Consider the following 12,764-nt stretch of genomic DNA (forward strand, 5'->3'; position numbering starts at 1 on the left):
GCCAGGGGTGCTGCTAGGCTAAAACATTCAGGGCCTGGCCCCCAGATGTTTTGTCCCAGGCCCCGAATGTACTGCCTGCCAGATAGATACAACTGTATTGCTGTCCTCAGGACGGCAATACAATTGAATCTATTGCACTGGAAGAGTTGAAGGACCTGTGATGACATCACAGTCCATGTGATCAGCACAAAAGGCAGTGGCTGAGAGGGACTTGCGATGATGTCACCATCATGTGATCAGTGCTAGAGAGGATGGCGCTCAGCAGTGAAGAGGAAATGTCTTGCTATGAGGTCAGATAAGTGAAGGGGTAGATTACTCAGTGTAAGAGGCAGAGTAAGTTGGGGATTGTGGTTATTTAACTAGGACTGTATGTTAGGGCTGTAGGGAGGGATGTTATTTACATGGGACTGTATGTTGGAGTGGGGTGGAGTGATGTTATTTACATGGGACTGAATGTTGAGGGGGTGATGTTATTTACATGGGACTGTGTAGTAGAGGGGCTGAAGAATTATAATTTCTGAGGGCACTAAATGGAGGAATATAACTACAGGGGGTACTGCAGAGCAAGCATTATAACAGTAGGGGGCGATATAAATACTGGGGGCACTGTGGGAGCATTTTAAATACCGGGGACATTAGGCTTTCTTATTACTATAGGAGGGACTTATACATCCACCTTATTACTACTGAGGGGTCTGTAGAGAGCGTTATTACCACTGGGGGAACAATAGGTAGGGCCTTATTTCTACTGGGGTCTCTGTGGGAGCATTATTAATACTGGAGGGCTCTTCTACTAATGGAGGCATTCTTGTCGAGCATTATCACTGTTGCAGCACAAGGGTCTCAGCCTTCAGGCTAGGTGTATGTAAATTGATTGTGTGTTCCCAGCATTTGTGGTTCTGTTCATTACCACGTTTAAATAGAATTCTGTTTTGACAAAAGCTGGTGGTGGAGTTGTTTTCCTTGTTCGTAACTTCGCTGTTTGATGGGGAGCCCACCCCAGTATACGGCTTACATGTTGGCGTGGTCGGCAAAATACAGTGACTGTTATGGACGGGAACGCGGCGGGAGACCTTCCCCCTGCGCCAATGGCACCGGACCAGGACCCAGCTCAGGGTGCCCCAGTGCAAGGCCAATTTTCTCCACCACCGCTGATACAGCTTGCCCCTGCCATGCCCGACCCAGTAGGGTACATCCCCGTTGAGGCACTGTTGCGTCATCTGCCAAAATTTGACGGTAAAAACATGACATTGCAGGACTGGACTGAAAGGGTGCGAAGTGCGGTTAGAATGTGTAACCTGACCCCCGAGCTGCGGGCAGATGTTGCATTGGGGGCTATAAAGGGTGATGTCAGACGGACAGTGATGGTAAGGTCCGAATCCGAGAGAGACACCCTAGAGAAAATATTCTCCCTGCTGGAGAGAGCACAGGGGGAATATACTAAAGTAGTGCTGTTGCGGAGCCACTCCTTTGACCGATCACAGCGAGAGGGCGAGACCCTGATGCAGTACTCCAATGCCCTACAGGAGACATTAAATGAAATACAGCGGTAAGACCCAGAGGCCATGGGAGCCTTCCGGGAGGTAGACCGGCTGCTATGAGACCAGTTCATAGTGGAGCTCTCTAACAAGTTCTTACAGGGCAAATTGCAAGAGATGACACGGATGACGCCTGACATGACATTCTACAGCATCTACCTAGCCACCGTGGAGAGAGAGGAAGAGCACATGTCTGTGACGGCGAGAATAGTGAGTAGCACCCATACTACAGGATGTCGATCTGCATCTGAAGACTCTGATTCTTTAAAGGATGTGGTCCAGGCCCTGCGGACAGAATTGTGAGACCTTCGGCTAGAAGTGTCCCAGATGAAGGCAGGATCACCCCGGCCTCCAGAAATGACCCCACCTCCCCACTCCACTCCACCCAGGATAACTCAGGTGCTGGGGTTCGCCAAAAGAGAGCCCCTCTGCTGGGCTTGTCGACTGAATGGTTATATGGCCAGAGAGTGCTCAGAACAGATGAAGTCTGAGCCGACGTTAAACTTCCAACCGCTGCAGTAGCTGAGCGTCTTGCGGCGGTACACCAGAAGTTCAGCCCCATGCGTGAGGAACACGACCTGTTTGCCAGCAGCCATGTTATGGAAGCCGAGTTGGAAGGCCAGAAGGTACGCTGCCTAGTTCATACAGGGTCGGAGTGCACCCTTATGCCTCTGGAGTTCTTCGAAAGACACTTTGGACATATGATGGAGACGGAAGACGGGAGCATCATCAGGCGAACAGCTGCCAATAACAGAGAAATGGATGTCCGAGGGATAGTCTGGATGCGGGTCCAACTGTTTGGGAAAGAAGTCTTAGAGGGAGGTGAGACTGAGGAACTGTGTGAGCAGGAGATCCGACGGCATCCAGGTGTGAGAGCCTACCTCAGTGACCAGAGCAGAAGCTAAGTGAAGCTGATTGTGTCCAAGACCCCGTCCTGTCCAGAGGAATGAGGATTGCCTTCAGGAATGCTGATGAGAGCTGAGGAGAAAAGCGACATACACTGTGGCACCGCATGCTTGCTCGAGAGGCATTTGTTCAGTTCCGAGTCACCAGCGAAGGCAGAGCAGACCCGGGTCGGTAAGATCGTGCACACACCTCATCACAGTGTTGGCACCTAGAGACTTAGACCAGGCATGTAGTTAGTTAGTTAGTTAGGGTCTCTGTTTGTGTCAGGCCACAAGTGTTGCTATTGTTCATTGCAAGGACTCCATAACTTAAAGTGACATTTCACACTGGAGAGCTGATAAATTTCCACATAAACTCAAGTCAGGCTGGCGTTTTGCTCAGAAAGAATCCTCAGGCACGTGCTACAAGACCGGTTATGGGAGAGGGAATTCTGTAGAGCACTGTAAGTTTGTAAGCTGTTGTGCTGCACCGCAGGTTAGCCCGTACCACACCCCTATACAGTTATTCTTGTTTTTTAAGGTAAACAGGTAAGGTGTGGCAGTTTAGTTGTGCCCGCCAGTAGGTAAATTACCATGCTTTCCTCCTGCATCCATCGGAGGGCGCCATGCTGTGCATCACAAGAGTCTCAGCCTTCGGGCTAGGTGTATGTAAATTTATTGTGTGTTCCCAGCATTTGTGGTCGTGTTCATTACCACGTTTAAGTAAAATTCTGTTTTGGCAAAAGCTGGTGGGGGAGTTGTTTTCCTCGTTCGGAACTTCGCTGTATCCTGGGGAGCCCACCCCGGTACACGGCTTACAAGGGGGAATTCCTGTTGAGAGACAGAGAGGAGAGGAAGCACACTGCAGAGCTCCTGCTTATGTGATGAATTCTCCAGAAGAACAATTAAAGTTACCCTCAAGCAACTGCTTGGGAGGAATCAGACAGACAGAGTGAACACCTGCATTAAAGACACTGTTGTGAGGTGAAGGACTGTGGCTAAGACACACATCACCCAGACTGCCACTAGCCCAATTACCAGTTGAATCTGGGCCTGACAGTTGACATCTACACTCACAAGTGGCAAACTGCAGTCATCCAACCTGCCTCCATATTCCTTAGTGGTGCCAGAAATTGCATTTGGAATCCACTGCTATTGAATGTACCTGAAGTTATACTTAAAAGTAAAAGAGACTGTTCAACATTTACTTCTGGCCTTATTCTTCTAACTACATTTCCCCTGCACTGATCCCCATGGAGCATCGGCTTGAGGGAGTACACCGTTCATGAGGGGCACTACCACTCCCATCCTCTGCACCGGCTCCTCAGGGGCTCGCTGCACATACCTGTGGTCAGCATTACTTACTGTATCTAGCAGTGCTTACATTACTGTAATAACTGCACATTTACCTGCTGATAATGAGCGTTTCTTCGCCATTTATCCACACTCTTACAAATTCTCCATACATTTTATTGTAATAGTTTGATGCTGTCCCAATTCCTGTCAACAGAAATCTTCCATAGGAAATCAGTGGCCCAAGTCCCAGGTAATAGGAAGGACCTGAAAATATAAAATAAAATTGAATGATGCTGGATATATGGGTAAATCGGCAGACGGTGAGATTAATAAGATAGATAAATATGAAGGTAGATATACCCTGAATTGGCATTTTACAGACAGTTGTCTGGTTCAGCTGTTTGGCCATCTTCACACAACCGAAATACACATCAGAAAAATCTGATTTCTGCTGTGGTTTGCAGTTTCCACTGTGGAGGATCTGCTCACACTTTCTCAAGCGGTTTCTGCTTGGAAACCATAGGAATAATTTAATTTGATTTATCAAAACTGGTGTAATGAAAAGCTGGCTTTGTTGCCCATAGCAACCAATCAGATTCAACCTTTTATTTTTCAGTGCTACTTAGGAAAATAAAAGGTGGAATCTGATTGGTTGCTATGGGCAACTAAGCTTTACACCAGATATGATAAATCTCCCCCAGTGTTTTTTTTTTTTTTGTGATGTAAATTTCAAGTCAGAGCGCAGAAAAATAGTTCATAGTTTGTATTTAAATCAGTGAGACAGTTATGTTAGGCTTGTTGAAAGAAATTTAGGTATTAAAACTGCATCAAAATCATCATTACAAAATGCAATGTGAACATGTCCTTGCAAGGCTTTAACCCCTTAAGGACCGGGCTCATTTTCACCTTAAGGACCAGGCCATTTTTTGGAAATCTGACCAGTGTCACTTTAAGTGCTCATAACTTTAAAACGCTTTGACTTACCCAGGCCGTTCTGAGATTGTTTTTTCGTCACATATTGTACTTCATGTCACTGCTAAAATTGGGTCAAAAAAGTTAATTTTTTTTCATAAAAAAATAAAATTTTTACCAAAAATTTTGAAAAATTAGCAAATTTCAAAGTTTCAGTTTCTCTACTTCTGTAATACATAGTAATACCCCCAAAAATTGTGATGATTTTACATTCCCCATATGTCTACTTCATGTTTGTAGCATTTTGGGAATGATATTTTATTTTTTGGGGATGTTACAAGGCTTAGAAGTTTAGAAGCAAATTTTGAAATTTTCTGAAATCTTCAAAATCCCACTTTTTATGGACCAGTTCAGGTTTGAAGTCACTTTGTGAGGCTTAGATAATAGAAACCTCCCAATTCTAGAAACTACACCCCTCAAGGTATTCAAAACTGTTTTTTCAAACTTTATTAACCCTTTAGGTCTTCCACAAGAGTTAATGGCAGATGGAGAAACAATTTAGAGATTTCTATTTTTTGGAAAATTTTCCAATATAATCAATTTTTTCCAGGAGTAAAACAAGGGTTAACTACCAAACAACACTCAAAATGGGTTGCCCTGATTCTGTAGTTTGCAAAAACACCCCATATGTGGTCGTAAACTACTGTTTGGCCGAACGGGAGCACATAGAAGGAGGGGAACGCCATATGGGTTTTGGAAGGAAGATTTGGCAGGACTGGTTTTGTTTATACCATGTCCCATTTGAAGCCCCCTGTTGCACCCCTAGAATAGAAATTTCAAAAAAGTGACTCCATCTAAGAAAGTACACCCCTCAAGGTATTCAAAACTGGGTTTACAAACTTTGTTAACCCTTTAGGTGTTCCACAAGAGTTAATGGCAGATGGAGAAACAATTTAGAGATTTCTATTTTTTGGAAAATTTTCCAATATAATCAATTTTTTCCAGGAGTAAAACAAAGGTTAACTGCCAAACACTCAAAATGGGTTGCCCTGATTCTGTAGTTTGCAAAAACACCCCATATGTGGTCGTAAACTACTGTTTGGCCGAACGGTAGCACATAGAAGGAGGGGAACGCCATATGGGTTTTGGAAGGCAGATTTGGCAGGACTGGTTTTGTTTATACCATGTCCCATTTGAAGCCCCCTGTTGCACCCCTAGAATAGAAATTTCAAAAAAGTGACTCCATCTAAGAAAGTACACCCCTCAAGGTATTCAAAACTGGGTTTACAAACTTTGTTAACCCTTTAGGTGTTCCACAAGAGTTAATGGCAGATGGAGAAACAATTTTGAAATTTCTATTTTTTGGAAAAGTTTCCAATATAATCAATTTTTTCCAGGAGTAAAACAAGGGTTAACTGCCAAACAACACTCAAAATGGGTTGCCCTGATTCTGTAGTTTGCAAAAACACCCCATATGTGGTCGTAAACTACTGTTTGGCCGAACGGTAGCACATAGAAGGAGGGGAACGCCATATGGGTTTTGGAAGGCAGATTTGGCAGGACTGGTTTAGTTTATACCATGTCCCATTTGAAGCCCCCTGTTGCACCCCTAGAATAGAAATTTCAAAAAAGTGACTCCATCTAAGAAAGTACACCCCTCAAGGTATTCAAAACTGGGTTTACAAACTTTGTTAACCCTTTAGGTGTTCCACAAGAGTTAATGGCAGATGGAGAAACAATTTTGAAATTTCTATTTTTTGGAAAAGTTTCCAATATAATCAATTTTTTCCAGGAGTAAAACAAGGGTTAACTGCCAAACAACACTCAAAATGGGTTGCCCTGATTCTGTAGTTTGCAAAAACACCCCATATGTGGTCGTAAACTACTGTTTGGCCGAACGGTTGCACATAGAAGGAGGGGAACGCCATATGGGTTTTGGAAGGCAGATTTGGCAGGACTGGTTTTGTTTATACCATGTCCCATTTGAAGCCCCCTGTTGCACCCCTAGAATAGAAATTTCAAAAAAGTGACTCCATCTAAGAAAGTACACCCCTCAAGGTATTCAAAACTGGGTTTACAAACTTTGTTAACCCTTTAGGTGTTCCACAAGAGTTAATGGCAGATGGAGAAACAATTTTGAAATTTCTATTTTTTGGAAAAGTTTCCAATATAATCAATTTTTTCCAGGAGTAAAACAAGGGTTAACTGCCAAACAACACTCAAAATGGGTTGCCCTGATCCTGTAGTTTGCAAAAACACCCCATATGTGGTCGTAAACTACTGTTTGGCTAAACGGCAGGACATAGAAGAAGGGGAATGTCATATGGTTTTTGGAAGGCAGATTTTGCAGGACTGGTTTATTGACACCATGTCCCCTTTCAAGCCCCCTGATGCACGGGATAAGGTGGTTGTTGTTTTGGGACTATTTTAGGGGTAAATTAGATTTTTGGTTGCTCTATATTACTCTTTATGCGGCAATGTAACAAAAAAATTAAATTCTAAAATTGTTTCTACATTCGCTATTTAGTTTTGTGGAACACCTAAAGGGTTAACATAGTTTGTAAAGTAACTTTTGAATACCTTGAGGGGTGTAGTTTCTTAGATGGGGTCACTTTTTTGGAGTTTCTAGTCTAGGCTACATCATGGGGGGCTTCTAATGGGACATGGTGTCAAAAAAAAAACTGTCCATCAAAATCTGCCTTCCAGAAACCATATGGAGTTCCCTTCGTTCTATGCCCTGCCGTGCGGCTATATAGCCATTTACGACCACATATGGGGTGTTTCTGCAAACTACAGAATCAGGGCCATAAATATTGAGTTTTGTTTGGCTGTTAACCCTTGCTTTATTACCGGCAAAAAGGATTCAAATGGAAATTTTGCCCAAAAATGGGTGTTTTGGCACCGTTTTTATTTTATATTTTTAACACCGTCCATCCGAGGCGTTTGGGCAAAAGTTATTTCTATAGCGACGACTTTTACGCACGCGACGATGCCCAATATGTATGGCTCTCAGACTTTGGAGACACTAAGCAGGCATCCTAAAAACTGCGGCCCTCCAGATGTTGTAAAACTACAATTCCCACCATGCCCTGCTGATGGCTGTAGGTTGTCTGGACATGCTGGGAGTTATAGTTTTACAACATCTGGAGGGCCGCAGTTTGAGGATGCCTGCACTAAAACTAATATTTTTTTGGGAAAAAAAAAATGTTTCCGTGTCTCCAAAGTCTGAGAGCCATAGTTTTTTATGTTCTCTAGTGGACTGTTGGGGATTATAAAAATTTAGTACTCCATGGAAGTGTGATACTCCCTGAAGCAATCGATAATGCAGAGGCCCGGATGATCGGGGCACGTGTCACACTGAGTGGTGGTGTCCTTCCGTATCCCCCTCTTGTGACACACTCTGCACTTTTTTTGGGTTCGTCCCTTCTTTCCAGTATGGGGGACCACACCTGGAAAGTGTTGGCCAGGGACGATCCGGGCGCCTCCAATTCCCAAGGTACTCCGGCCTGCTCTTTCCCGGTCCGAAAAGATCAGGGCCTTGAGGACTGCCTCATAGAATTGGAGGAATGTCCCTGTGCTGCCAGCGCTTCGGGATAGTACAAAAGAGTTGTACATGGCAACCTGCACCAAGTAGACCGCAACTTTTTTGTACCATGCCCGGGTTTTGCGCATGGCATTATATGGCTTGAGGACTTGATCAGAGAGATCAACTCCTCCCATATACCGATTGTAGTCGACGATACAATCGGGCTTGAGGACCGTTGCCGCGGTACCTCGCACAGGGACTGGGGTGGTGCTGTTACTGTGGATTGTGGACAGCATAAGGACATCCCTCTTGTCCTTATACCTGACCAGCAACAGGTTTCCACTGGTAAGGGCACGGGTCTCACCCCTGGGGATAGGTACCTGGAGGGGGTAGGCAGGGAGGCCGCAGAGGGGGGTCTGGGGTCTGATGGATGGATCAAAAAAAGTTTTGAAATAAAAGAACTTTTTTTTTTTTTTTCTAACTAACTTTTCCCTTCTTTCCCTGCCTAACGGTGCCTCTCCCTCACTGACCCTAACCTACCTGGGTGGCGATGGGTGCAGGAGGGTGATGGATGGCGATTAGGGGGACGCAGGAGCTGGTGCCGAACGGTGCTGCACGGTCAGGGTGCTGGACAGGAAGAGGAGGGGAGAGAGGAGCGCAGGAAGTTTGAATCTCGCGCCTCTCTCCCCTGCTCCAATCAGCACCCTGGACAGCGGCGTTCAGCACCAGGGCCAGCACCGCCTCTCAAAATCCTCGGACTGCGATAGGTGGTGTAAAATTACGCCACCGATCGCAGTCTTTTTCCGGTTCATCGGGTCACAGGACACCCGAATGGACCGGAAACGCAGAAAACCGCAGGTCTGAATTGACCTGCGGTTTTCTGCGATCGTCGATACGGGGGGGTCAAATGACCCCCCCTGCATTGTTTCGGGATGCCGGCTGAATGATTTCAGCCGGCATCCCGTTCCGATTAACCCCCGCGGCGCCGGAATGCCGATTTTAAGTCAGAACGTACCGGTACGTCCTGTGTCCTTAAGGACTCGGGAAATAGGGCGTACCGGTACGTCCTATGTCCTTAAGGGGTTAAAGGGGTTGTCTTACCTCAGCAAATGGCACAGCTCAGCCCCATTGAAGTAAATGGGGCTGAGCTGTGATGCCAAGCACAGGGCTATACACTATACAGTGCTGTGCTTGGAAAGCATGGAGAGGGCTGCGTTGCTCACAGGAACGCCAGTGCCTTTGCAAACAGCTGATCGGTGGGGTCCTAGGTGTCGGACCCCCACCGATAAGATACTGAAGACCTATCCTGAGGATAGGTCATCACTAGTAAAATCTTGGAAAACCCTTTTATTACAAGGCACTTACTAATGTACTGTGATTGTCCATATTGCTTCCTTTGCTGGCTTGATTCATTTTTCCATCACATTATAGACTGCTCATTTCAAGGGGTTATGACCACCCTGCAATCCACCAGCAGTGGCTGTTTCTTGCACACTATAGGAAAAAGCACTTTTTCTATAATGTGCAAGTATAGCCACCGGTAGAGGATTGCAGGGGGGTCATAGTCCCTGGATATGGTCAGTGTATTAGAAGTGCCTTGTATTAACTTTATTTACATGATAAATGCCATTTGCTGAAGTTTCCCGTTTAACTATGCTGGGCTTTTTGTTTAGTTAGGGAGAAGCATTCATTACTGTGCTATAAATCGGATACTTGGGTCACACTTGCATTTTCAGATTTTGTGGAGTGGAAATACAGTATTCGGGTTCCTTCAAATGTGGCAAATTTTATTACAGATATTTTTTCAAATCAGGAATCAAAATCAGAAAATCAGTTCTATACATCTAAGGGCTCATGCACACAAAGTTTTTTTGCGTTCCGTATACGGGCCGTATTTTGATTCCATATACGGTTCGTATATGGAACCATTTTATTTCAATGGGTCTGCAAAAGATGCAGACAGCACTCTGTGTGCTGTCTGCATCCGTTGCTCCCTTCTGTGGCCCCGCAAAAATTCTGAGGCATGTCCTATTCTTGTCCATTTTGCGGAAAAGAATAGGCATTTCTATAATGGGCCTCCTGTTCCGCAAATTGCGGAAGGCACACGGGCAGCATCTGTTTTTTGCGGATCCGCAATTTGCAGACCGCAAAAAACGGCACATTCGTGTGCATGAGCTCTAAATGAGATTTTCCAGAAAGCACATATATTTCTGCAAGCCCCATTCAGATGAATCGTCCGTTACGTAATGGATGGGTCTACCAGAGAGACAACGGCTCTGACTCATAGAAACAGTGATCTATCGTTATGGCATCCATATGACCTAATATTCTGCATGCCAAATGACAAGCTTTGGTCAGCTACATGTTACTTATTTGACACTGAGGTCCAGTGATAGATAGATATAGATATGAGACAGATAGATAGATGAGATGGATAGACACTAGATAGATATATAGATATGAGACAGAGCAATAGATAGATAGATAGAAGCAGGGGCATAACTATAAGGCCTCATGCACACGACCATGCCGTTTTTTTGCGGTCCGCAAACCGCGGATCCGCAAAAAGTGGAAGCCACCTGCGTGCCTTCCGCAATTTGTGGAACGTAACGGGCGGCCCATTGTAGAAATGCCTATTCTTGTCCGCAAAACGGACAAGAATAGGACATGCTCTAATTTTTTTTCGGGGCCACGGAACGGTGCAACGGATGCGGACAGCACACGGAGTGCTGTTCGCATCTTTTGCGGCCCCATTGAAGTGAATGGGTCCGCACCCGAGCCGCAAAAAAAGCGGCTCGGATGCGTTCCACAAAAACGGTCGTGTGCATGAGGACTAACTCATAGTGCCCAATAGCAAAATAAGATGAGGCTTCACCACCTATTGTAAGGTAACTTTCACACTGATGGCACAGCTCTCTCACAGGCTTTTCTGGCAGAGAACAGTCTGTCGGTGTTCTCCAGAGTCGGCATTGCCGGATGTTCCTGGAATGCCTGCCGGCCCTATTGACTATGACGGGGTCCGGTGGAGTTCCAGCTACTACTCGGCCAATACTGTATGCCAGTATTCGGCTGGACTAAAACCTCTGCACGCAATGTTTCCTCCGTGAGAAGTTCAGAGGTTGGGATATTTTTTATATCCTAACCCTGCTTTACACTTCTGAACAACTTTATTCTGGTGTGTTCCTTGGTTTTCATGATGCTGTTTGATCACTAATGTTCTCTAACATATAAGGAGATCTATGGCACACCAAAATTCTTTTCAAGTGATGCTTTAATTCATAGTGTACATATTAAAATCATTTTGTACATGCTTTTTATCCAAAATTTAAAACAGACTTTAAAGGCCATGCAAAGTCCTAATGTTTCGGTTAAAATATGTAGACTATGAATTAAAGCATCACTTGAAAAGAATTTTGGTGTGCCATATCTCCTTATGTACGTGGATTGACTATGGTCCTCTATGAGCACCCACAAATGAGGGGTGTGCAGATCTCATCTTTCTCAATAATGTTCACTAACAAACCTCTGAGGCCTTCACAGAACAGCTGTAGTTATACTGAGAATAAATTACACACAGGTGGGCTCTATATACTAATTTGGTGACTTCAAAAGGATTTTATTTAGGGGTATCAGGGTACAGGGGACAAATGCACACCAACCACACTTGTATCATTTTCTTTTTACTTCATATATACTTGCTACTTTGTGTTGATCTATCACATAAAATCCCAATAAAATTTAAATTTATGGGTGTAACGTGATAAATGTGGAAAAGTTCAAGGGCTATGAATACTATTTCAAGGCACTGTAAATAGAGATATATTATAGATGGATGGATGGATGGATAGATAGGCAGATAGATAGATAGATACTGATTTCATTTAGGCAGGGGTTTTGTGGATTCACAATAGCCGGATGATGACCCATGCTATTGACTGTGAGCTCGGGCAAGCTCATCTGCCTCTTCATTGACTGCATCACTTTGTCTACCTGCGCTCTGTATATTCAGTAGCCGCAGTACAGAGTATTACAACTTCTGCATCAGGTGATATAGTTATAGCAGTTTTATAAAAAAAATACTTATTCCGGTGTGGGCAGTAATGCAAAGGCTCCCTATGGAAAGTCAGATGAAGTAAATTGACTCCTCTTACCTGGTATTGAAGATGTCTCCTCGTAATTCCAAATAAGTATAAGCAAAAAGATGAATGCCACCACAGAGGCGGCTGTTGCTGGGGCCACACTGGGCATAACCCCCGTGATGTTGTACTGCATTGGATTCAAGACTTCTGGAAGCATGTCTTTCCAGGCTGGTCTTCTCTTCCTAAGTACAGGTGAAGAGAGAATTAACTTGGACACTGTCACTTGGACAGCAGACAGAAGATCTAAGGCCTATAGTGCTGGCATTTACCCTTTTCATGTTTTGGGAATCTGCTTCATAGCAAGAAAGCTTAGTCAAAACAGAAAGATAAGATTTCTTCATCAACTTTGTACTACACATTTCTCATTGATTATACATGTGCCATCAGTGAAGGATGCCCTTGACAAGTCATTTGTACCAATGCAATTTTAGAAATTCTGAACTTTACACATAGGGTTTACATGGATTTT

At 44.5% G+C, this 12,764-nt stretch overlaps 1 protein-coding gene across 1 annotated transcript in view; it reads right to left on the reverse strand.

The window, feature by feature from the left end:
* LOC120985817 (aromatase-like) overlaps positions 1-12,452 on the reverse strand; it is an 80,642-nt gene extending 68,190 nt beyond the window's left edge. Inside the window, exons 1-2 of the mRNA XM_040413986.1 lie at positions 12,308-12,452; positions 3,832-3,982 (exon numbers count right to left, since the gene is read on the reverse strand). Of these exons, the coding sequence (XP_040269920.1) occupies positions 3,832-3,982; positions 12,308-12,452 (296 nt within the window). The remainder of the gene's footprint in view (positions 1-3,831; positions 3,983-12,307) is intronic.
* Between the last annotated feature and the right edge of the window lie 312 nt (positions 12,453-12,764).

The sequence above is a fragment of the Bufo bufo genome, chromosome 1 (genome assembly GCF_905171765.1).
Source record: "Bufo bufo chromosome 1, aBufBuf1.1, whole genome shotgun sequence".
In the NCBI taxonomy this organism is placed as follows: Eukaryota; Metazoa; Chordata; class Amphibia; order Anura; family Bufonidae; genus Bufo; species Bufo bufo.